Here is a 21,949-nt window from a genome sequence, read left to right on the forward strand (position 1 = left end):
AGACGCGATGACTGCGGAAGACCTACGCCGAGTCTGGACATGGAACGTGAAGGTGCCCGAGGAGGTAAAGGGATGCGTTCATGATCTATTTTCCCAGAGCGTTTCTCAATATCCACACAAGACCGCCATAAGTGCCTGGGATGGTGAGTTGACCTACAGCCAGTGGGACACGCTGTCCACCCAATTGGCGCATCACCTCATCCAAACGGGTGTGCGTCCTGGAGATGTACTCCCGTTGATTTTCGAAAAGTCCATGTGGGTGACAGTCTCTCAATTTGCTGTCATGAAGGCTGGCGCGGCGTCTGTGGTGATCGATCCATCGCAGACCAAGGAACGCATCAAGACGATCATCGACATTGTAGGGCCTGGCCTTATTCTATGTGCACCTTCAACAGCTCCTCTGGTTTCTCTTATTACCAAACGGAACGTTTTCGTGGTACAGAAGGACACTGTGTCAGACTTGCCGGAGCAGAGACAAAATGGAGGCTTTGGGACAACATTGCCCGTCGTCAAGCCGAGCGACCTGCTCTACGTTGTGTTTACTTCCGGGACCACAGGTAACCCGAAAGGTGCGGCAATAACACATTCAAACTTCACATCAGCAAGCAAGCACCAGAACAGGTACCTGAACTTCAAACCGACAGCAAGAGTCGCAGGTTTCTGCTCGTACGCCTTTGATGTATCATGGTCCGATTTCATCCACACACTCGCGGCCGGAGCTTGCCTATGCATACCCTCAGAACACGACAGAAAGCACGACTTCATTGGATACATGATCAAGAATGAGGTGACCTTTGTACACCTTACACCATCGGTCGCCGCGATTCTGGACTTGGACAAAGTGCCAACACTTGACACTGTTACCCTTGGCGGCGAGGTCGTAGACTTGCACAAGTTGCCGCAACTTAGAAACATTCAAACCACGATCATCACATACGGACCGGCCGAGTGTACAGTAACTACAACGGGTGTTGTCGATCACGATGGGACTACCAAGGCCACCATTGGATGGGCGCTTGGATCAACGACCTGGATTGCCGACCCAAACAAGGATGCCCTTACGCCCGTCGGGCTGACCGGAGAGTTGCTCCTGGAAGGACCACTGGTTGGAGCGGGATATCTAAACGACGCCGAGAAGACAGCAGCTGCCTTCATTGAGAATCCAAGTTGGTTACTCCGTGGCGGTGCAGGAATGGAGGGCCGTCGCGGACGTCTTTATCGAACAGGGGACCTGGTACGCTACACTCCTGATGGTGAACTGATCTACCTTGGGAGGAAGGACACCCAGGTCAAGATTCATGGCCAGCGTACGGAGCTAGGGGACGTCGAACATCATATCTGTCGAGTACTTCATTGGATACCGGCCGTGGCAGATGTTGTCGCCGAAATCGTCACGCCAAAAGTTACCCAGCGCCCGATGTTGGTAGCCTTTCTACTCATGCCCAAGACAAGCCCTGAACAATTGAGGGACAAAGCTGCCCCAATTATCAAAATACTGGAAAGAGAATTGCCCGGCCAGGTGCCACCTCACATGATGCCAAGTGTATATATCCCAATGACCGACCTGCCAAGGGGGTTAACGGGAAAGACAGACCGAAGAGCACTCCGAGAGAAGGGTGCTAAATTGGACCGCAAAGCACTTGCATCTTTGTATGACGCCACTCCTGCTCAGCACATTGAGCCCAATACCAAAGCTGAGAAACAGCTCAGGGATCTTTGGGCGTCAGTGCTTAATCTTCCAGCGAGCGACATTGGGACACAAGACAATTTCTTGCGCCTTGGCGGTGATTCGATCGCCGCCATACGCCTAGCAACTGATCTCGGACGAAGAGGAATGTGGTTGACGGTCCCGGATATCTACAGTCAGCCACAGCTAAGCGAGATGGCCAAGCTCATGTCAGGAAGTGAAGCACCAGCCGCCGAAGCTGTGCGACCGTTTTCTTTATTGAAGTCCGAGATAGACAGGGATGACGCTTGCCGCCAAGTAGCAGAGCTCTGCTCCGTCGGCGCTTGGCAGGTGCAACCGTCACGGATTGGGGATATATTTCCCTGTACACCGCTTCAGGAGGGCCTTTTGGCCATGACCACGAAGAGTCCGGGCAAATACGTGCGCCACCAGATTGCTGAGCTGAAGCCAGAAGTTGACATAGTAAGGCTTCAGGAGGCATGGCAAAACGTCTCTGGAAGAGCTTCTGTACTTCGAACCCGCATTGTCGACCTGCCGGGCCAGGGCCTGGTACAGGTTGTCGTTGAAGAGGCATTGCAATGGCAAACCTTCTCCTCTTTGAATGAATATCATCAAAGCAGAAAGAACGCGGGCAAAGATCTGCAGGAGGGTGTTATCGAAACTGCCGCAATGGGCCTAGGCACCCCCTTATCACGTTTCGCAATCGTACATGACGAAACGGCAGGCAAGAGATATTTGGCGTTGACTCTTCATCATGCGACCTACGACGGCTGGTCCATACGACTACTGCAAAAAGAGGTAGAAAAGGCGTATAGAGATGGGGACGCAGAACTATCCTCACTTCCGCTGCAAAGGTTTGTGAAGTATGCTATCAAACAACAAGGCGAAGACGGGATGGCTTTCTGGAAGCGACAATTTGCGGAGATAGAAGCTTCGCCGTATCCTGCCCTCCCTGCCAAGACGTACGAGCCGAAGCCAGATATGGCCATCAAGCATTCAATCAATGGCATTCGCTGGCCTGTTTGCGGTGTCACGCCCTCCTCCGCGCTTCGTACGGCTTGGGCGACGCTCATCTCCTGGTATGTGGATTCTCCAGACGTAACATTCGGAGCTGTTGTGTCGGGCCGTCAAGCTCCCGTACCAGATATCGAGCAAGTGGCAGGTCCTACCATCGCCACTGTCCCAGTCCGAATCCTAGTCCGCGGAACCGTCCACCAACTGTTGCATCAGGTACAAGGACAGGCGGTGGAGATGATTCCGTTCGAGCAGTACGGCCTGCAGCACATTCGTCAAATCAGCCAGGACACGAAATATGCGTGTGACTTCCAGACCCTTCTGTTGGTACATCCACCAGTCGAAGAGAGCACGGTCGAGTGCCTGGTCCTTGAAGACGGTCTAAATGACCAAGAAACGGATTCTGGCTCGGAAAACACATATGCCATGATGCTTACCTGCCAAACATCGGAGTCAAGGTTGGATATGCAACTGAGCTTCGACTCGACCGTCGTCCAAGAAGCAGCTGCGGTACGGCTGCTTCACCAGCTGGAGTATATATTAGGTCAAATCGCTTCTGTTGATGGCTCGACAAACATAGGTGATCTCAGCAGAGTCAGCGAGCATGACCTTCGTGACGTATGGAAATGGAACGCAGCCGTGCCGGAGAGCGTTGAGGACTGTGTCCACAATGTCTTTGCCCAGAGGGTCGCCGAAACCCCCGAAGCACCCGCCGTATGCTCATGGGATGGCCAGCTGACATATGTCCAACTGGATCAGTTTTCCACAGTGCTGGCGGGCCGCCTCATCAGCTTGGGGCTCGGAGTTGGACCTGGTGCCATCGTGCCACTGTGTTTTGAGAAGTCAGTCTGGATGCCAGTCGCAATATTTGCCGTCATGAAAGCCGGTGCTGCGTCTGTTGCTTTGGACGTAACATTGCCTTGCTCCCGGTTGGAGAGTATTGTGAGCCAACTGTCAGCCAAGGTCATATTGACCTCGAAGTCTTCTGCAAAACTTGCGGGCGATATCACCGATGCCCCGATGATGGAAGTGGGAGGTGATTGGGACAATATCGAGCGGCAGCTAACTCAACCGATTCACATTCCGAAAATGCCGACAATCAGCCCATCATCGGCCCTTTATATCGTCTTCACCTCCGGAAGCACAGGCGCTCCGAAGGGAGCGACCGTCACACATGCCAATTTCTGCAGCGCCATCCGACACCACCAAGCAGAGCTCGGGTTCGAAAGGTCATCGAGAGTTTTCGATTATACCTCGTACGCCTTCGATGTTGCATGGTCAAATGTGCTGCACACACTAACCGTGGGTGCATGTCTCTGCATCCCCTCGGAGGACGAACGTACTGCCGATATCAACGGCTCCATCAACCGGCTGCAGGCAAATTTTATCCATCTCACACCAACCGTCGGACGCCTGCTCGATCCCACAGCCTTGAACGGCCTCAAGAAAGTCTTGTTCATTGGCGAGGCGCTCAAGGCCAGTGATGTTGCCCAATGGGAGGCTTCCGGTGCCGAGATCTACAATACATATGGCCCCGCTGAATGCACCGTCACGAGCACAGTTGAGAGAGTGCGAAAGGGGGAGCCCGAGATCAGAGTCCGTGACCCCGGTATCGGCAAAGGTACTGGCGCCTTGGTTTGGGTGGTTCAACCTCGTGCGCCTGACAGGTTGGCTGCCATCGGGACAGTAGGAGAGTTGTGGCTCGAGGGGCCGATTGTGGGTGCTGGCTATCTGAATAATCCAGAGAAGACAGCCAGTGCATTTATCGAGGACCCGAAATGGCTATTGAATGGAATTCCTGGACGAGTGCCTGGTCGCCGTGGGCGACTCTACAGGACAGGTGATTTAGTCTACTACAACTCAGACGGCTCTCTTGGATTCGTTGGGCGAAACGACAATCAGGTCAAGATCAACGGCCAGCGAACGGAGTTGGGAGAGGTAGAATACCACGTTCGTCAACTACTTCCGACCAAGGCAGTGCCACAAATCGTGGTAGACGTGATCACCCCGGACGCCACTCGGAACCAGGCTCTGGCGGTGTTCTTGGTCATGTCCGACGACGACAGTGCAAGAATCCAGCTGAACGAGGTAACTGTCTCGATGATAGCCAACCTTCGAAAGCAGCTGTCGAAATCGCTTCCCTTGTACATGGTTCCCAGCGTATACATCCCTATTCCCTTTGCAAAGCTGCCCGTGACAGCAACAGGGAAGACGGATAGACAAAGGGTTCGCGAGCTAGGCAGAACCTACAACCCACCATGGCCTTCACATTCAGACGCGTCGACTTCTGATGCTATACTGACCAATACGGAAGAAGTCTTGAGGAATATCTGGGCTAGGCTACTTGATATCAAGCCTGATCTTATCGCTGCAGGTCATAGCTTCTCGGAGGCTGGGGGCGATTCAATAAAGTTCATGTCACTCGCCATGGCAATACGCCTGCAATTCGGCATCAACATTGCGGTATCGCGATTGGTCCAACAGCAGAATAGCTTGCGTGAACTCGCCACCCTAATCGACAACCTGTTGCGCGGCCAGCCGCTTGAGGAGCCAACACAGCCGACACTGACTGAGCTAGAGCGTGAGATAGACGTGCTGCTGAGCAAGATAGAATTTGGCCGGACCGCTACTGGATCCACGGTCTTCCTCACCGGATCAACCGGGTATCTGGGAACCCAGATTCTTCACTACACACTGACGAAGCGCGCATTCGACAAGGTCGTGTTACTCGTACGTGCTCTTGATGAACGGAAGGGGCTGGACAGGGTCATCAAGACGGCCAAGATCGCTGGGTGGTGGAAGGAATCGTTTGCTTCCGCAATTGAAGTATGGGATGGAGACCTCTCGGCCGAAAGACTGGGGCTCAACGATCCACAATGGAGCGCGTTATGTGGCCATCCGAGTACCCATGGTGCTGTCAATGCAATCATCCACAACGGTGCCAGGGTGCATTGGGCCACGAACTACGACGGGTTGAAAGACGTGAACGTTGGTTCTACGGTACAGCTTCTACAGGCCGCAATGGCGTCTCCTTTCCTCATGAGCTTTGTGTACGTCTCAGGTGGTCTCATCACGGATAGCCGAATCTGGACCGAGGAAGAGGCAAGGATGGCCACTGGATACGATCAAACAAAATATGTGTCGGAAAGATTGGTGAGTGCTGCCGCCACACAGTTTCGCAAACGAGGCACGACGTTCTCGGTCGTCAAACCGGGACATATTATTGGGGACGTGTACACAGGTGTAGCAAATGTCGATGATTTCTTGTGGAGGGTGGTCATAGGCGCGGTCCGGCTTGGAGCCCGCCCAGTCGAGTCAGAGACATCGTGGCTCTCAGTGTCGGATGTTCGTCACGTCACAGAGTCCATTCTATGGCACGCAGCAGGAAAGTGTCACGAGCATTTCGTGCACATCAAAAGGGGAGTATGGGTCAGTGCCTTCTGGGCTGCGGTCGAGGATCAATTACAGCTCCAGCTGCGCCCGGTCTCCTGGGACGAGTGGATTGAGCTTGCCAGGCAGGACATGGCGCGGGAGCAAGAACAACATCCACTATGGCCGGTGCAGCAGTTTCTGGGTGCTCTCGGCACTGAGATTGAAGTCACTGATCTCGAGAGCTACGAATGGGCAATGCGAGAGGTGCTTGCAGCTGCGCGACAGAACATTGAGTACCTCCGTGGTAATGGTTTTCTGGGAACTACTGGTGGAAAGCTGATCAATGGAAAAGTACTAACAAGGACCCGAAACATACCTATGACGGGTCTGAAAGCTGTAAGCGCCTGATACAGATTCATGTTCGGGGATTGTATACAGTCATGGATAGAAGAATTTACAAATTGCTACCTGTAATCATTCATATACATATATGACTAACTAGCTAGATGTCTGTAGTAAACTTAGGCACTATATAAAGGGATAAAGAGATAAGTGAAGCACATCTATGTCACTAAAAACCCCCAAAGGTTATTTATTTTTCTATTCCTGATGGATGTGCACATCAGGTATGATTAGCAATGTAATTATAGGTGAAGGTGATGTATTATGAATGGCCAGACAGCCCTAAGACGTGCCTATCTATACATGGAGAAGTGGCAGGCAGCTATACATCACTCCTAGAGTAAGATGTACTACATTATCATCCGACTCTAAACAGTCATAATATAGGTATACTTGTCACAGGGTAGTTACCTAGACAATTCAAGGCACCTGTTACATAAGGCGACGTTGTAATTAATGATAATTATTTAGTTAATCTGACACCACAGCAGGCAACGCCAACTAAGTACAAAACCATGATTGTGCGACCACGTTATATCAAGCGCCAAATGCCAACCCAGGCGGCAACGCTAAAGATATACCCAGATGAAGCGCTAACTAGCGATCCTCTTGCGCTCCTCCTTCTCAGAGACTCTACCCCCTCCAACACTTACCCCTCCGTAACCCCGAGACTTCATACCGCTATATATTGCAACTTGTTCAGCCTGGTGAACAGCTTTAGATATCACAGATGACTCATTAAAAACGTACAAACCTTAAGAAGTCGCAAAACCATCACCCCACAATGGCCTCCTCAACCCTCCCTTCGAACGGGCGCCTCGTTAACATTGGTACTCACTCTCTGGCTCTCTACACTCACGGCCCAGAGCCCAGCAGTTCCAAAGACCCCACCGTGCTATTTATTTCGGGTGTGGCAAGCGATGCCCTCAACTGGCAAGCCGTGGTGCGGCTGCTGGGTCCCTCGCAGCGAAGCTACACTTACGACCGTTCTGGCTATCACAACTCGGAATCCTCGCCGCTCGCTCCCTCGGCCGAGAACGTTGCTTTGGAGCTCTCCCTTCTGATTGAAAACGCGCCCATCCCGAACCCTCTAATCCTTGTGGGGCACTCATGGGCCGGCGTGCTCATGCATGAGTACATCGCCCTAAAGGGAACTGACCGAATCGCTGGTCTTGTGCTTGTGGACGCCAACCATGAGACAGCGCCACTGGTGATGCACGTGAACGATCCAATTCTGTGGACCGTTGCCGCGGGTGTTGAACCATACTCTGCCTGGGGCGTAGAGGCGGAGCACAAGTTGACTCAGGAGGAGTGGGAGGCGTTCAGGGCGGCGGAAACAACCGAGAAGTACAAGCTGATTGAGCGCAAGGAGGACTTTGAGAACTACATGCCCAGTTTCGAGACGCTGCGGAAGAAGGAGCTGAGTAAGAAGCAGCCACTGCTTGGAGATAAGCCGGTTTATGTCATCGGAGGCACACGAAGCAGGGATTGGAGTGGATTGTATAAGGCGGGCGTTGCTAAAGGGAACGGGACTGAGGAGCAGAGGAGCTATGTGAGAGAGTTGATCAAGACGGTCGATGCGAAGAATGAGGGTCTCATGAAGGAATTCTTGAAACTGTCTACGAAGAGCGAGCTTGTCTTCGCCACCGAGAGTGGTCACTTTGTCCAGTTGACACAGCCGGAAATCGTTGTTGAAGGAGTGAAATGGGTCCTACATAACCTACCGGCATCTTCTTAGTTGAGTTGCAGTGAATAAGTGACTTGACACTTAGCACCCAAACATCGTGGATAACAAGTACGTGAATGATTGTGGAACAAGCTATATAGATACAGGCCTGCAAAGTTGATAGGATCTTGTGACAGCTAGGCCTTGCACAATTCAGAAGTCTACGCCACACCTGCAACTCCGGATTTCACAAGGCCGCAGAAACAGAACATAGTGGGCAGAAGCCCAGAAATAAGGGTGCATTAGATCAGCTACAATAAGTAGTTCACAAGACACATAAAGAAACCATGTGATTAGTTACGGGACAGAATATCAACTGGCTGTTCCTATTGTTTGTTTCAGTGCATTTGAAATTTCCTACAGTGTTTTGACTCTTATTCTACTAATCATTCCCCCCTTTCTCGTTAATGTGGACTGAGACCGCGATCATAATCACATAATGACGGCAGAATTATTCGGGACACGTGCTTGGGACCGCAGATTCTCGATTCAGTCGGAGGCCTTGCCTCTGACTAAATAAGCAAATTCAAATGCAAAAGTGACAAAGAGCAGCAACCCAGTGATGGATCCATATACAATAACCATGTTGGGATCATAGGCGGCAAACGACACACCGACACCGAACAGTGAGCCCAAGGCACTGAAAAAGTAGAACAGAGCCTGAACGATTGACTTCATACTTGCTGGGGCCCGCGAATATGCAAGTTCGGTACCTGCCACAATCGCAAGGATCTCTGCCCACCCGAGAAATACATAAGTCGGCGTCTGAAGTCCAACGGAGACATCGTTGGGCATGTTCCCGCCAAGGCACTTCAGTGGATGGCTGAAACATGGGCCAGTCGTGTATATGAGGTGTTGAATCCCTGTGGTGTATGCAATTGCAAGTGTGGCACAGAAGAGACCCACGCCGATGCGGTGCTCGGGCGAGAAATTGATTTTGTTTCTGGCCAGCGCGGGATAAATCCAGCTTTGAAAAAAGGGCAAGAAGACCATGACGGAGATCGGATTCAAATTGTACATGATGTCGTTCGGGAGGCCGTGAGTCTGCATGGTCCCTGCTTGCGCTATGAGGGTACTGTCCATGAGATTGACGGAGAGCATCAGCGCTGGGAAAGGAAGGCTGGTTGGCGTAAGTAGTTGTTCTTCAAGTGCTGATTCTATAGCATGAATATCTTACAAGACTAAACAAGCCCGGAGGGCGGACTTTGCATCAGCTATTATGGCCTCATCTTCACTTGGAGTTGCAGAGCCGTCTTCTTCCGCAGACGATCGTATTGCAACTTCTGTCTGGTCTGGTCTGCGATGGGCCGGGTTCCGGCGGCGACGCAATGCGCTGAACACGTTTGCGATGGCGTTTCCAGACGGTGGTGCCGTTTCTAGGAATTGGTCAGCGGCCGGCGTACAATACTTGCCAGAGGGCAACGGATCACTCACCGAACTTCGTGTATCCAGCTTGAAAGATTCCTGCAGATGCGGCAATCAAGCAAAGGCAAATAAGGAAGGCAAACCCAAAGCCGGCATAGGCATGCCTCTCAACATTAGTTGTTATAATGCCACACAAACCTCCAACATTGATCATCCTATATGATCATCTATCAGCCAGTCCCTGGTGCGATAACCTTCACAGAAGACATACCAGTAATTGACGTTCCATATAAACCGAATTGTGAGTTCACGGCTAACCATCGCCGACTTCCCATTCTTCAAAACGATGACTTTGGGTTCCACTTCAGGGAACTGGTCAACTGTTGATAATGAGCACAGGTGGAGATCAAATCGTTCGGCTCTCAATGCCTACTCAAGAATACCGTTATATTAGGTTTCACAGTTCCTGCGCCAGCACCAATGAGAAACATGCCAACTACGAAGCCGGGAAGGCCGCCGGTGCCGTAAATTCGCTGCGTGAAAGCTGTCGCAGTGACAATACTGAGTCCCAACACGTAGATTCTGAACCGTTAGTCTCTGTCTACAGACTGAGCCAAGTCGGTGATGAACCTACAAAAATCCGACCTGGATCGTTTTGCGCCGGCCGAGCCAACAGTCGGCCAACAGTCCCCCTGCCAGAGGTGTGGTGTAGCTGTATATGCACCAGACATATACAATCAACACTGCTCTTGCCTGCCCTAGCCCAAGAGCTCCTGGGCGAAGAGCGTCATCAGGTGAAAGCTGGAGGTAATTTTCTGTGTGAGTTTTGTTAGCCCGATGCCATACGCGGAGATCATACACAGGGAGACACACGGAGGGGCTGGCTGAGGCCGTAGAATGCCGCTCTCTCCAAGAAATACAGGCCTTGGACAAGCCATACTTTGCACGGGACCTGGTCTCTGATCGCTGGGAGATCTTGCTCGCTTGAGTCCACGGACTCCACAGATGGGGAATCCGGCTCTTTTCTCTCGGACATGATTTTGAGAAAGGCAGTTTTCCGGTGCCAGTGTGTCTTCAAAAGAGAACTCAATCAGTTTGTTCGCGAGAGCACAATGGGAGATACAGCAGTGTCGCAAAGACAGGAGAACAAACAGGCGAGGATGTACACATTAAAGAAGCAGTCCTCTTGGACTCCATAAGGGCCCAGCCTTGACAATTGTGAACACGTCGCTCATCGGGTGATTTTCTCTACCCCCCCTACAGGACCATAAATTCCTTCTTGAAGGCAAGTAAGCGCCCCTAGCAAGGAAGTTTTCGTGTGGTACATAAAAGACAGGGACCCCTAACAGCTAAGTCGGCAACTTTACCAAGAATGAGTACTTGTGCGCCCCAACATGAATTCGACCCACTCTATCTGACAATCAGATCGATCTGAATGCAACTAATCAGGCCCTTGCATCACGCGATAACATTGCCAGCGCCGTGGCGGACGGAGTCTTCCGTCAGTCCCGTCTAGCTTAGCGTTGCCGCGAGCTGGGAAGCTTAGCGTTGCCGACGGATGACTTCGCTCTGTGCGCTTGGAAGGGTATTGCAATAGATTCATGGATGATTCCTTAAGCTATCTACATGATGCGGCAGGCGGAAGTGCTAGTGCTCATGCGATACCACTGCATAATTTGCTGAGTTGTGCGGGAGTGTGGCAGGAAACCACATCATTTGCAGCTGGATCAAATTCCCCTGCCTGCCTACTCGGTCACTCCCGTTGTGTTGTGAAGTCAGATGAGAAACAAGCCTTGCTTGAACGATATACAGCTTGTGCTAGATCGGTCGTCTTCTGCTTGATCTAGTCTCGTTCCAATCTGCAGTGGCCCGTACGCTGATTCATACGGTGTTCTCAACTCAGAATGCCTCCTAGAGGTCGATTATGGATCAATATTTTACTGGTCAGCCCAAGTACGCATAAACAAAACCTCCGGCTTATCACGAGTCCTGAATTCTTCATCGACCTCATACACAAGATCCTTACCCGCACCCTCCGCTTCAAATCCAAACCTCCTGTACACAACTCGCCCCATAGGTGACGCCTCAGTGGTGCACTCTAACCCTCCCCTCCGCTTGGCCTCCTCGAGGCCCCATGCCACTAGCTTTCCCGCAACACCTCTTCGCTGGAAGGCTGGGTCGACCGCACATATATCGAGTATAAACATAGCTGGTGGGTCTGATTTTGCTTTTTCACGAGCGAGTGAAACCCGCCGTTTCCGCACGGAGCGATACATCTGGCTCGCGAAGCGTCTCTCGGTCGGAGTCAAAGCCGCGAGGTCCGCAGGGCTGTCCGTCGGCGGGTCGCCATACCCGTCCACAAAGGAACCTTGAGTCCAGATGGCCGCACCGACGATTTTGAGCTTGAAACCGTCTTGGGGATCTGGCAGAGTCGCCTTCAAAATGACTGTATTAGGGTGGCCGTCTTTATTCTTGGTCGAGGATTGCCAGCGCTCAAGGAGCTTGGAGGCGCCTTCTCTCTGGCCGTCGGAGGAATTCCAGTTCGGATTCATGGCTATCCAAATTGAGTCTTTGATTTGGCGGCCAAAGGCTTCGCTCATGCAGTGATAAATTTGGGTGAAATCGTCAGGACTATCGACCGGTTGGACGAGTACAGTGGTTGACATGGCGGATGATTGCTTCTCAGCCCACAGTAAAGGCCCGATTTTGTCGCGCAATCTTCAGAAGATACATTAAACTGACAATATAGGGTGTGATTAAGAAGAATCCAAGCAGGGGAAGAAAGGGTCATCTCAACTGTGAACTCGACTGCTATTTGAATTGCTACTTAGTAAAGAAGGTTGACAAATAGAAAGCTGTAGCCTCTACCATAATCACTACTATCACTGCAGCTATCACTACAACTGTCCCCAAATGCCGCTACTCAACTACTGCCAGCCACGTCGCTACTGCTACCACTATCGCTACTATTCCTGCACTAATAGCAAGGATAGCAGCTGAAGTACTTCAGCCCTCTCCCCGCTTCTCAAAGCTGGCGCGCGGCATCGGGGCGGCTAGACGGCAAGGGCTTGCTGAGCTTACAGTGACGGCGTTCACCTTGCCGAAGCACGGAAGTCTACGGGCCACTGAATTTGACTATCGCTGCATTACTGTAGAATGGACCTCTCCATAGCATAGTGTCGGCAAAAGAGGTCCCAGGGACATGGACCATGGTAAAGTACCAAGGTAGGTGTATAGTCCTCATATAAGCCGTATTACTTCTAGTCTGTTACTAGATATAGAGACTACAGAAATCTACAGTTCTCATCGTCGTGTACAGCCAGAGCCAACGTGATAAAATCAATCGAAATGATGGAGATTGTGTCGAAGATTGAAAGCAACGTGCGGGAGGAGGTTCAACTTGACACCAATGGATGGGCCCCTGAGGTCGCAATTTCTGGCAGCTTGGGACTCCTCCTATCTGTGTATCTAAGGACACCAACATCCTTATTTCATGTATGTACCAGCACGTCTGGTCAACTGTGGGATGCCAGAATTGCAGTCGATCAAGATTGCAGCGCGCACGACTTTCTCGAGAGCATTGGAAAATCCTATCAGCAGAACCTCGCATTTCCGGTCACATCGCAGACATTCTGGTTGCGTACAGACAGTTTCGAGAACTGGGCAACATCCAACGGGGAGGCTTCTGATTCACGGAGTTCTGCTATACCACGTCAGATCCTTTGCACAGTGAAAGAGTTACAAGCATCGCGTTCGCTGTACCTGGAGATCAGCGAAGGGAGCTCTTCCGCTAATGGAAGATTTCTCAGCCAACTGGCACACGTTACCAGACAATTCCTGGCTGCAACGAGTTGCGGACGGACGCTGCGGGACCTCGACTTGATGTGTGATCTCGACCGACGAGACCTGCAGCGATGGAACCAGCAAACCCCGTCAATGATAGCATCTACAGTCCACGAGACGTTTAGACAGAGAGTACTACAGAGCCCCAGATCACAAGCTGTGGAGTCTTGGGACGGTGGGCTTACATACCTGGAGCTTGACGCCCTGTCCTCGCGTGCGTGCTCACTACTGCTTCAAGCGGGAGCCCGTCCAGGGGATTGTATTCCTCTCTGCTTTGAAAAAACAATCTGGACCGTTGTGGCAATGCTGGGCGTCCTGAAGAGTGGCTGTTCCTTTCTGCTCATGGATGTCTCGCACCCCACAAGTCGACTACAGACACTCTCCAGGCAAATCAAGGCCACCATTGTCCTCAGCTCCTCTGCTCAGAAAGATAGAGCGATCAGTCTGGTATCCCGAACCATTGTTGTGTGCGCTTCCTCATTGTCAGCTCCTGCAGGAAACGAGCCCTATGAGATCGGAGTTAGTCCCTCTGATGTAGCGGTTGTGGTCTTTACGTCAGGGACTACGGGAACGCCGAAAGGGATTCAACTCGAGCATAGATCGATCTGTTCCAGTCTTTCTGCTTTGGCAAATCTTTGCGGCATAGCCAGGCAAACCCGATATTTCCAGTTCTCATCTTACGCATTCGATGCCGCGTTCGGAGAGATTCTCATGACCTTGATGCGTGGCGGTTGCGTCTGTATTCCTTCCGACGCAGATCGTATGAATAACTTTGCAGAATCGATACGCAACTTCAATGCCAATGCAGTCCTTCTCACGCCTACCGTTGTACGCTTACTATCACCATCAGACGTCCCGTGTCTGACAACACTCATTTCTGGCGGAGAGAAGGTGACGCAAGATATCGTGGGGCTGTGGGCAGATAAGCTGGACTTGATCATAGTATACGGTCCTGCGGAAACTACAATAGCATGCATCGGGAAGAAGGCTCGTCCTACGGGTGATGATGCTGTTCGGATTGGGTTTCCTGTCAACAGCCGTGCTTGGGTAGCCCGCCTGGATGATCCGAATCAGCTTGCTCCGGTAGGAGCGATCGGAGAGTTGGTGGCTGAAGGTCCGGGAATCGCACGGGGCTATATCAGTAATGAATCGAGCAATGCGGAGGTATTTCTCGACTCTCTGCCGTGGGCAAAAGCGTGGGAGTCGATCGTGGCCTCCACGGGACGGAGCTATCGAACCGGTGATCTGGTTCGATACGCCGACGACGACGGAGAGCTTATTTTCGTCGGTCGACGCGACCGCCAGGTCAAACTTCGTGGCCAGAGGATTGAGCTTGACGACGTTGAGAGTAAACTGAAACAGCATCTTCGACTTCCTGAAGCAAACATATTCCTGGAAGTGCTTCGTGTACACGGCACTTCCAACTTGGTGGCTTTTCTTGGGCACCCCAGTATCCACGACATCCCTAGACAGGATGTTGAGGGGGACCCCACACACATGAGTGAAGAGATGAAGCAAGAGATCAACGGCCTTCGTGCACGCATTTCAGATGAGCTTCCCGCTTACATGTGTCCCGTCGCATGGATACCCTTAAGGGAAGTTCCCCTGGGCCCCACAGGGAAGCTTGACCGGGGCAAGCTCTTGAGCCTCGGGGAGCAGTTCTACTCCAGATTGCGAGCGGGTGAACAAGAAGACAAAGGCCTGTCGCCTGTCGAGTCAGTACTGGCCCGGATGTGGAGACAAATTCTTCCATCTGCTCAGAGTCTCACCCCAGACGCCAATTTCTTCCAGCTCGGCGGGGACTCACTCCGATGTATGAAACTGGTGGCGATGGCCAACCAGGAAGGATTTCATTTGACTATGGAAAAGGTGTTCAAAACCCCAACACTATCCGGCATGACCACCGCCATACGGAGTGTTCCTGCTGCTGCAGACCATGCTGATGAATCCAATCCACGAGTCGTCCCAGCCTCATATTCACTTGCACAAGACGATCCTTCTGAGCTACGGTCCTTGCTGCAGGAATACGGCCTTGATCATCAGGAGGTCGCGGGTATATTTCCTTGCACAGGTCTCCAAGCAGGGTTGTTTTCGCTTTCGCTGGCGCTACCCTCCTTGTATTCGAGCCAGTTTGTATTTGATTTCTCCGCTGCTGTGGACATCCAAAGGTTCAAGGCAGCATGGGAGAGTGCGATTACTGCCTTCCCAATTCTGAGGACAGCAATCGTGCCGTCTTCTTCCAGCCTCGTTCAGGTGGTCCTCGGATATCGCACGGAGTGCACTGAGGTCAGGCAAGATCTTGAATCATTCCTGGCTGCAGACAAGGCGGTCTCTTTTCAACCTGGTCAGCCTCTTAGCAGGCGTTACCTCGTCCAGGACCCATCTTCCGGTCAGTCTCATTTTGTGTGGATGCTTCACCACGCAGTATTCGATGGCTGGAGCTTAGAATATGTGGTCGATCATATTCGCCATAATTATTACTCCCACACAGAGACTGTCAAGCCAACAGGAAGCTTCCGAGAATTTGTGCAGTTCGGCGAGGGCCTGGACCAAGATGAATGTATTTCATTCTGGGCAGAGCAGCTCAAGAATGCACCAACACCGTCATTTCCCAATTTCCCGAAGGCCGGGCATCTGGCAGCAGACAGAACTCGTTTGCGGCACACCATGGCAGCCCCAATCGTAGCCACCACAACTACAACGGTCCTGGCCCGAGCATCGTGGGCTCTACTCCTTTCAGAGTACGAGGGTTCAGACGACGTCACTTTCGGAAACTCCCTTCATGGACGCAATTCCCTGCCTCCTAAGCTGCAGGATGTTGTTGGGCCCACCATCACAACTTTGCCGATTAGGGTGCGAATTGGCCGCACTCAAACCGTTCTTGGATTCTTAGAAGGCCTCCAAGAGCAGTTTTCAGCCATGATCCCTTACGAACAATTTGGCCTCTCCCGAATCCTGGGCATAAGTCAGGATATCCAAAATGCCGCCTCGTTCCGTACCCTCTTGATTGTCCAACTCGCAAATACTAAATCCCTGGATGAACAAGGCATCAGGCTGGACGAAGTTGACAGATCCCTACACGAATATCCATTGGTACTTACTCTTATACCTTGGAAGTCTCAGATTGAAATAGTTGCCACATTCGACAGCGATGTCATTTCGCCGCCGCAGGTCCAAAGAATTCTTGAACAATTCGAGCAGACGTTCCACGAACTCAACACAGCGCCTAGAGACACCCGACTCGGCGAACTGGACCTCGCAAGCAAGGCAGACAAGTTGACCATGTTTGGGTGGAACGCTAGGCCTCATAAGGCTTACGATGTCTGCGTTCATGAGTTGATCCGAGAGCGAGTAATACACTTCCGAGCTTCGGCGGCAATCTATTCTAGAGACGGCACCATGGACTACGCGACCTTAGATAAGCTGTCTGACGGCTTAGCAGTGAAGATGGTGCGATCTGGGCTGGAACCAGGCAACACTGTGGGTGTTCTTTTCGAGAAGTCGCAGTGGGCGATAGTGAGTATTTTGGCCGTCATCAAAGCAGGCTCCGCCTTCGCGCCACTGTCACCCACGTACCCGCGAGCACGTCTTGAAGGCATTGCCAGCGATGCTGGTATCAAAGTCGTTCTCTGCTCTCCACTACAAGAGGAAGCGTTCCCCAATCCACCTTGGCGGACTATTGTCGTTTCTGGCGACACAGCTTACTCTTTCACACCCGCTGCGCTGGTCCATGGCAAGGTTGCGACCCCGGACAGCCTGCTCTACATCCTCTCAACATCAGGGACTACGGGGAGCCCCAAAATTTTTGGAGTACAACACAAGAGCTTTGCCACTGGTGCTATGGCTCGTGCGCCTTTGCTCAAACGTGGGCCCGACTCTCGCGTGTTACAATTCGCACCATATGCCTTCGACCCGAGTGTCGAGGATATTTTGACCACCCTCATGTTCGGCGGCTGTATCTGTGTACCATCAGACGAGGATATCATGGGTGATATCAGTGCGTTTATGAAAACCGCGCGAGTCAACTTTGCCAATATCACTCCCTCCGTGGCCTATACATTGAAGGAGGACGAATTGCCGGATTTGCAGATCCTGCTGCTCTCCGGAGAAGCTCCTGACCAACCCCTAGTGGACAAATGGGACGGCATCGTACAACTCATGAATGGGTACGGGCCGAGCGAGTGCTCCGTCAAGTGCGCTATCAACTGCAACTTGTCGCGCAACGACCCTAGGAACATTGGCCACAGTGCTGGAACCAGTCTATGGGTGGTGAGGCCCGAGAACCACAACCGCCTCACTCCTCTTGGGGCAGTGGGGGAACTTGTCATCGAGAGTCCACACCTGGCAACAGGTTATATGAACCGCCCTGAAGCTAATGAGGAGAAATTTATCCTCAGTCCACCGTGGTTGCGAGACTTCCGAGACGGCCACATAGCGCAGGTGTACAGGACGGGCGATCTGGTCAGGTACATGGAAGATGGCAGCATCTTGTACATCGGGCGTGCGGATATGCAACTAAAACTGCACGGCCAGCGGCTTGAGGGTGATGAGGTGCGGCAACGCATTCAGGAATCCCTCTTCGACGCGCAGCTTCAAGTGATTGTCGATATCGCGAGATTTGAGGGTCAAGATTCCGACGTCCTCGTCGCTTACCTGGCCCAGAAAGGAGAGTACCGGGGAGGTGAAATGGACATCGATCACGTACTACAGCAGCACCTGACGGATATGAAGGAACACATAATTCGCCAGATAAGCACTGCTCTCCCGAAATACATGATACCCACCGTATTTCTGGCGGTGACGAATATCCCTATCACAGCAAATGGCAAGTCGGACCGCCGCGCACTCAGAGCTTACATTGCGCGACAGCGCCTTGGGCCCCACCTGCTTCTTTCTGGAGAAACTACAGTTCAGCCACTTGCTTCTGAGACGGAAAAGCTGCTGCATAGATTGTGGCAAAAGCTTCTTGGGTTGAACGGCGCGAAATTCGGAGCCAATTCCAACTTCTTCGAGCTTGGTGGCAGTTCTTTGGCAGCAATCAAGCTGGCGTCTGCGGCACGAGATCTCGGGCTCAATCTTTCAGCACAGATGATATTCAAAAATCCGGTTTTGTCCGCCATGGCTGCTCGGATGGTACCTCTGAAGGAGACAAGAACATCCGGTCCATCCAGGTTCAGCCTACTTGGAAAAATTGATCGCAGTGTCGACCAACTGAGGAAAAGCCTTGTGGCTCACAACATCGACGAGCAAGCTGTTGAAGATGCATATCCCCTCACAAGTCAACAGCAACGTTACATGGAAGGGGAGATGATCTCGCCAGGGGGTACTACTCACCGGCACATCATGCAACTACCGGCCAACATAGACTTGGTCAGGCTTGAGACTGCTTTGCGGCGTGTTGTGCTGGCGAACGCACTTCTGCGGACTCGGATCATCTCGGTATTATCACAATTCGTCCAGGTTGTGCTGAAAGAAGACTTCGCTTGTCGTCACGTTGAGGCCCTATCGTCGCTCGTCTCTGAAGATCGAAAGGTATCGTGGGGTCTCGGACAACCGCTATCACGATTCAGCATCGTGCATGCTGGCTATTCTCAGGATCGATGGCTCGCCTGGTCAAGCGCCCACGTTATATTCGATGGCTGGTGTCGAAAGTTGCTGTTGGAAGACATCGACTATGCGTACCACCACAATGATAACCCTCCAGAACGGCCGCAGTACAACAGGTTTATCGAGTACGTCTACGAACTGGGAAAGGACGAAGATGTTTCCGCGCTTGTGAGGGAACTCGAGGCCACAAGGTTCTGGAGTTACTTCACCTTGGACGGCACAAAGGTCCCAGGTATCACTCACAATTTGACCCTCTGCATCGACTTCCCAGCAACTCTCCCAGCTGAACTATCCTACCCAACCGTGATGCTCACAGCTTGGGCAATAGCTGCAGCACACGTCGAGGAACATGACCATTTCCTGTTCAACATTCTACTGGGTGGTAGAGATGCAGAGTTCACGGGAATAGACAGGCTCATGGGGCCTGTAAGCACTACAGCCCCTTTGGCCACCAGGATCAACCGTGACTCGACCTTCCGGAAGAACGTGGAATTCGTTCAGAAGCGAATAGATCAAGCTGGGAGTGTGAAGCACTTGGTCCGACTCGGCGATAAGCTGCATCGGTTGCTGTCGTCTGCGCCCGTTGTCGTTGTCCATCCTGCCGATGATTACGCGGAAGTAGCAACCAAACACCTTGGACTGTTCAGGAGCCGCGTTGAAACGGTCCGGCGATTCGCAGACGCCATGTTCATGAACTTTTGCCTCCGGCCTGGCAATACCGGGGTAGATCTCGTCATGACGATTGACTCCAGCTTTTTCCCGGAGGATAAGGCGGTTCGGTCCCTCGGCTATCTGGAACAAGTTCTCATGCGTATCTTTACTCCAGGGGGTCTGGATCTGATCATTGGGGAAATGAACTTGGGTTCGGGTGCCCCTAGGAGCCCTGTTTCAATAAACAGTAAGATAGTGTAATGGTCAGAAGCATGCTTCAAGGAGGACGAAGGGCGGGGCTGTCTGAGTGAAGTACTAGGTGGATGTACTTATTGGTTTGTTGAACGCGCGGACCGCCATCCGCCCGGTATAGCTATGTGCTAGTAGTAATTTAGTATCTGCTTATGAATGGCGAGCTTGACTTCTGTTTTGTGTTTCAACTGCCGCCTAATCACTGTAAACTGTGAAGCACAGTCACCAGAATGCCCAGCTGCACTATGCAGTCGCCCATCAACACCCAGCAAGGCGAAAAGGCCATACGACCCCCCATCGTCTCTGAAGGCCCTGCTCTGGACTCAACTCTCCCACCAGAGGGCGGTCTTTCTTGTTGGTTATGTTGCGTTAGCGGTTCCCTGGGTCTGTTCGCTACCTTGGGCTTCTTGAACGCGTTGAGTCCTTCCTTCCGTGAAAAACTTTTATGAGCCGGTCCTTTTGCTGACCTCGACAGCATGGGAATCTTTCAAACCACCTACCAAGAGACTCTGTTGGAGGACTACAGTCCTTTCGACATCTCATGAATCTTTACAATCCAGCTCGCTCTCATATGGGCTCCAGGTTCCCTATTCGGCCGCATTGTAGATGCCTATGGACCGTGCCCGGTCATGCTCCCATGTACCTTTCTTTGCCTCTTCTCACTGTGCATGACGAGCCTTGCCACAGAATACTATCAGATCATCTTGGCAGGGAATTGCTTATGGACTTGGAGCTGGAGGTATTTTCACCACCTGCTTGGTCTGCGTGAGCCAGTGGTTCGTCAAGCAGCGAGGCCTTGCTCTGGGAATTACTGTTGCGGGCAGTAGTATTGGTGAGGAGCAGACTATCCTGTCAGTGTCTGTGACATGCCGATTTAATGTGTGACTAGGGGGAGTGGTGGTCCCATTCTTTCTGCAACTGTTTATGGAAGACGTGGGATTCAATGGCATGGTACGCTCCACGGCTTTAGTTGGCGCCTTCTTCTCAGTGCGCGCCTGCCTCCTAGGAAATGGGACTCAGAAGTGGCATGGATTGATTTCAAGCTGTTCCAAAACTGAGGCTCTGCTTTCTATGCCCTCGGCTCATACTTCGTGATGTGGGGATTGTGAGCACCTTTCGATTATCTACCTGGCATGGCCAAACTGTGGGGAATGTCGGATTCGATGGCCCTCTACCTGATCGCTATTGTGAAGTAAGTTTTGTTCGATCTTGTTGTCCCTAGCAGAGCTGACCTGAGGGCCAGTGCTTCTTCACTTTTCGGACGAATTATCCCCGGGCACATCGGAGACAAAGTGGGATACTTTAACATCATCGTCGCGTCTGCCTTCCTAAGCTGCATTGCGATCCTCTGTTTATGGCTGCCTTTCGATTACCATTCTTCAAATGCCGGCCTTATCGTGTTTGCTGCGGGTTATGGCTTTTTCAGCGGCGCCTTCGTTAGCATCATGATGCCATGTTGCGCAAAGTCTGGCAGACTAGAGACCCTGGGGAGACAGATAGTTATAGCTATCTCGTAGGTCTTCGTTGGCCCCATTTGAATGGTGTTCTATTTTTACTGCACTGATATCTAGCAGCACTCTTAATGGCCTGCCGATCGTGGGAACTATGCTGGGAAGGCAGCATGATTCAACATATATGGGCATGCAAGTATTTGCCGCTGTAACCTTGTTTCTCGGTTTCATGTTCCTCTTGGTTTCTCGTAATGTCCTGGCTGCGGCTCACAGAACATGGAAATACTGTAACTCGTCACGATCCGCTCAGCGTCAAATTTATGCACAAAACAGGCACTGTTCGGGCAATTCCGACATGGTGAGCCGCAGGATGTCCCCGACCCGGCCCAGGAATTGCAGTTCCCGGATGCTGCCCAGCGGCCATTGCCCACTTACCTCCACCACCCCGACGAGAAGCAAGTCTCAGGTGAAGAAGTCGAGTGCACTTAGTTCGAACCAGAAACGCGCAGGATGGTGGACAGCAGAGGGCAGTCGTGCCCGTAGGCAATGAGGTAGATGTCCTCTTGTTCGCCGCAAGCT

The 21,949-nt window shown here is 52.0% G+C and overlaps 6 protein-coding genes across 6 annotated transcripts in view; 4 read left to right on the forward strand and 2 right to left on the reverse strand.

The window, feature by feature from the left end:
* Positions 1-6,481, forward strand: part of NFIA_100270 (putative nonribosomal peptide synthase) — a gene marked incomplete at both ends in the record, with an annotated part of 6,690 nt that extends 209 nt beyond the window's left edge. The window contains one exon of the mRNA XM_001262286.1: positions 1-6,481. This exon is cut by the window's left edge and continues 209 nt beyond it. Coding sequence (XP_001262287.1) covers positions 1-6,481 — 6,481 coding nt within the window.
* A 778-nt stretch (positions 6,482-7,259) lies between these two features.
* NFIA_100280 (alpha/beta fold hydrolase) lies at positions 7,260-8,213 on the forward strand (the record flags this gene model as incomplete). Its single annotated transcript, XM_001262287.1, has 1 exon — positions 7,260-8,213. One exon carries the CDS (start codon positions 7,260-7,262, stop codon positions 8,211-8,213), a length of 954 nt encoding a protein of 317 aa, XP_001262288.1.
* Positions 8,214-8,690: 477 nt separating this feature from the next.
* On the reverse strand, positions 8,691-10,602 carry NFIA_100290 (oligopeptide transporter; the record flags this gene model as incomplete). The annotated part of the gene is made up of 7 exons (XM_001262288.1): positions 8,691-9,321; positions 9,379-9,577; positions 9,636-9,781; positions 9,838-9,946; positions 10,000-10,148; positions 10,201-10,381; positions 10,440-10,602. The coding sequence occupies 7 exons, from the start codon at positions 10,600-10,602 to the stop codon at positions 8,691-8,693; spliced, it is 1,578 nt and encodes a 525-aa protein (XP_001262289.1).
* Positions 10,603-11,503: 901 nt separating this feature from the next.
* On the reverse strand, positions 11,504-12,232 carry NFIA_100300 (GNAT family N-acetyltransferase; the record flags this gene model as incomplete). Its single annotated transcript, XM_001262289.1, has 1 exon — positions 11,504-12,232. The coding sequence occupies one exon, from the start codon at positions 12,230-12,232 to the stop codon at positions 11,504-11,506; it is 729 nt and encodes a 242-aa protein (XP_001262290.1).
* A 682-nt stretch (positions 12,233-12,914) lies between these two features.
* Positions 12,915-19,928, forward strand: NFIA_100310 (putative nonribosomal peptide synthase; the record flags this gene model as incomplete). The annotated part of the gene is made up of 1 exon (XM_001262290.1): positions 12,915-19,928. One exon carries the CDS (start codon positions 12,915-12,917, stop codon positions 19,926-19,928), a length of 7,014 nt encoding a protein of 2,337 aa, XP_001262291.1.
* Positions 19,929-21,052: 1,124 nt separating this feature from the next.
* NFIA_100320 (uncharacterized protein) lies at positions 21,053-21,859 on the forward strand (the record flags this gene model as incomplete). The annotated part of the gene is made up of 3 exons (XM_001262291.1): positions 21,053-21,111; positions 21,494-21,566; positions 21,704-21,859. The coding sequence occupies 3 exons, from the start codon at positions 21,053-21,055 to the stop codon at positions 21,857-21,859; spliced, it is 288 nt and encodes a 95-aa protein (XP_001262292.1).
* Positions 21,860-21,949: the final 90 nt, after the last annotated feature.

The sequence above is a fragment of the Aspergillus fischeri genome, genomic scaffold (genome assembly GCF_000149645.3).
Source record: "Aspergillus fischeri NRRL 181 1099437636262 genomic scaffold, whole genome shotgun sequence".
Lineage (NCBI taxonomy): Eukaryota > Fungi > Ascomycota > Eurotiomycetes > Eurotiales > Aspergillaceae > Aspergillus > Aspergillus fischeri.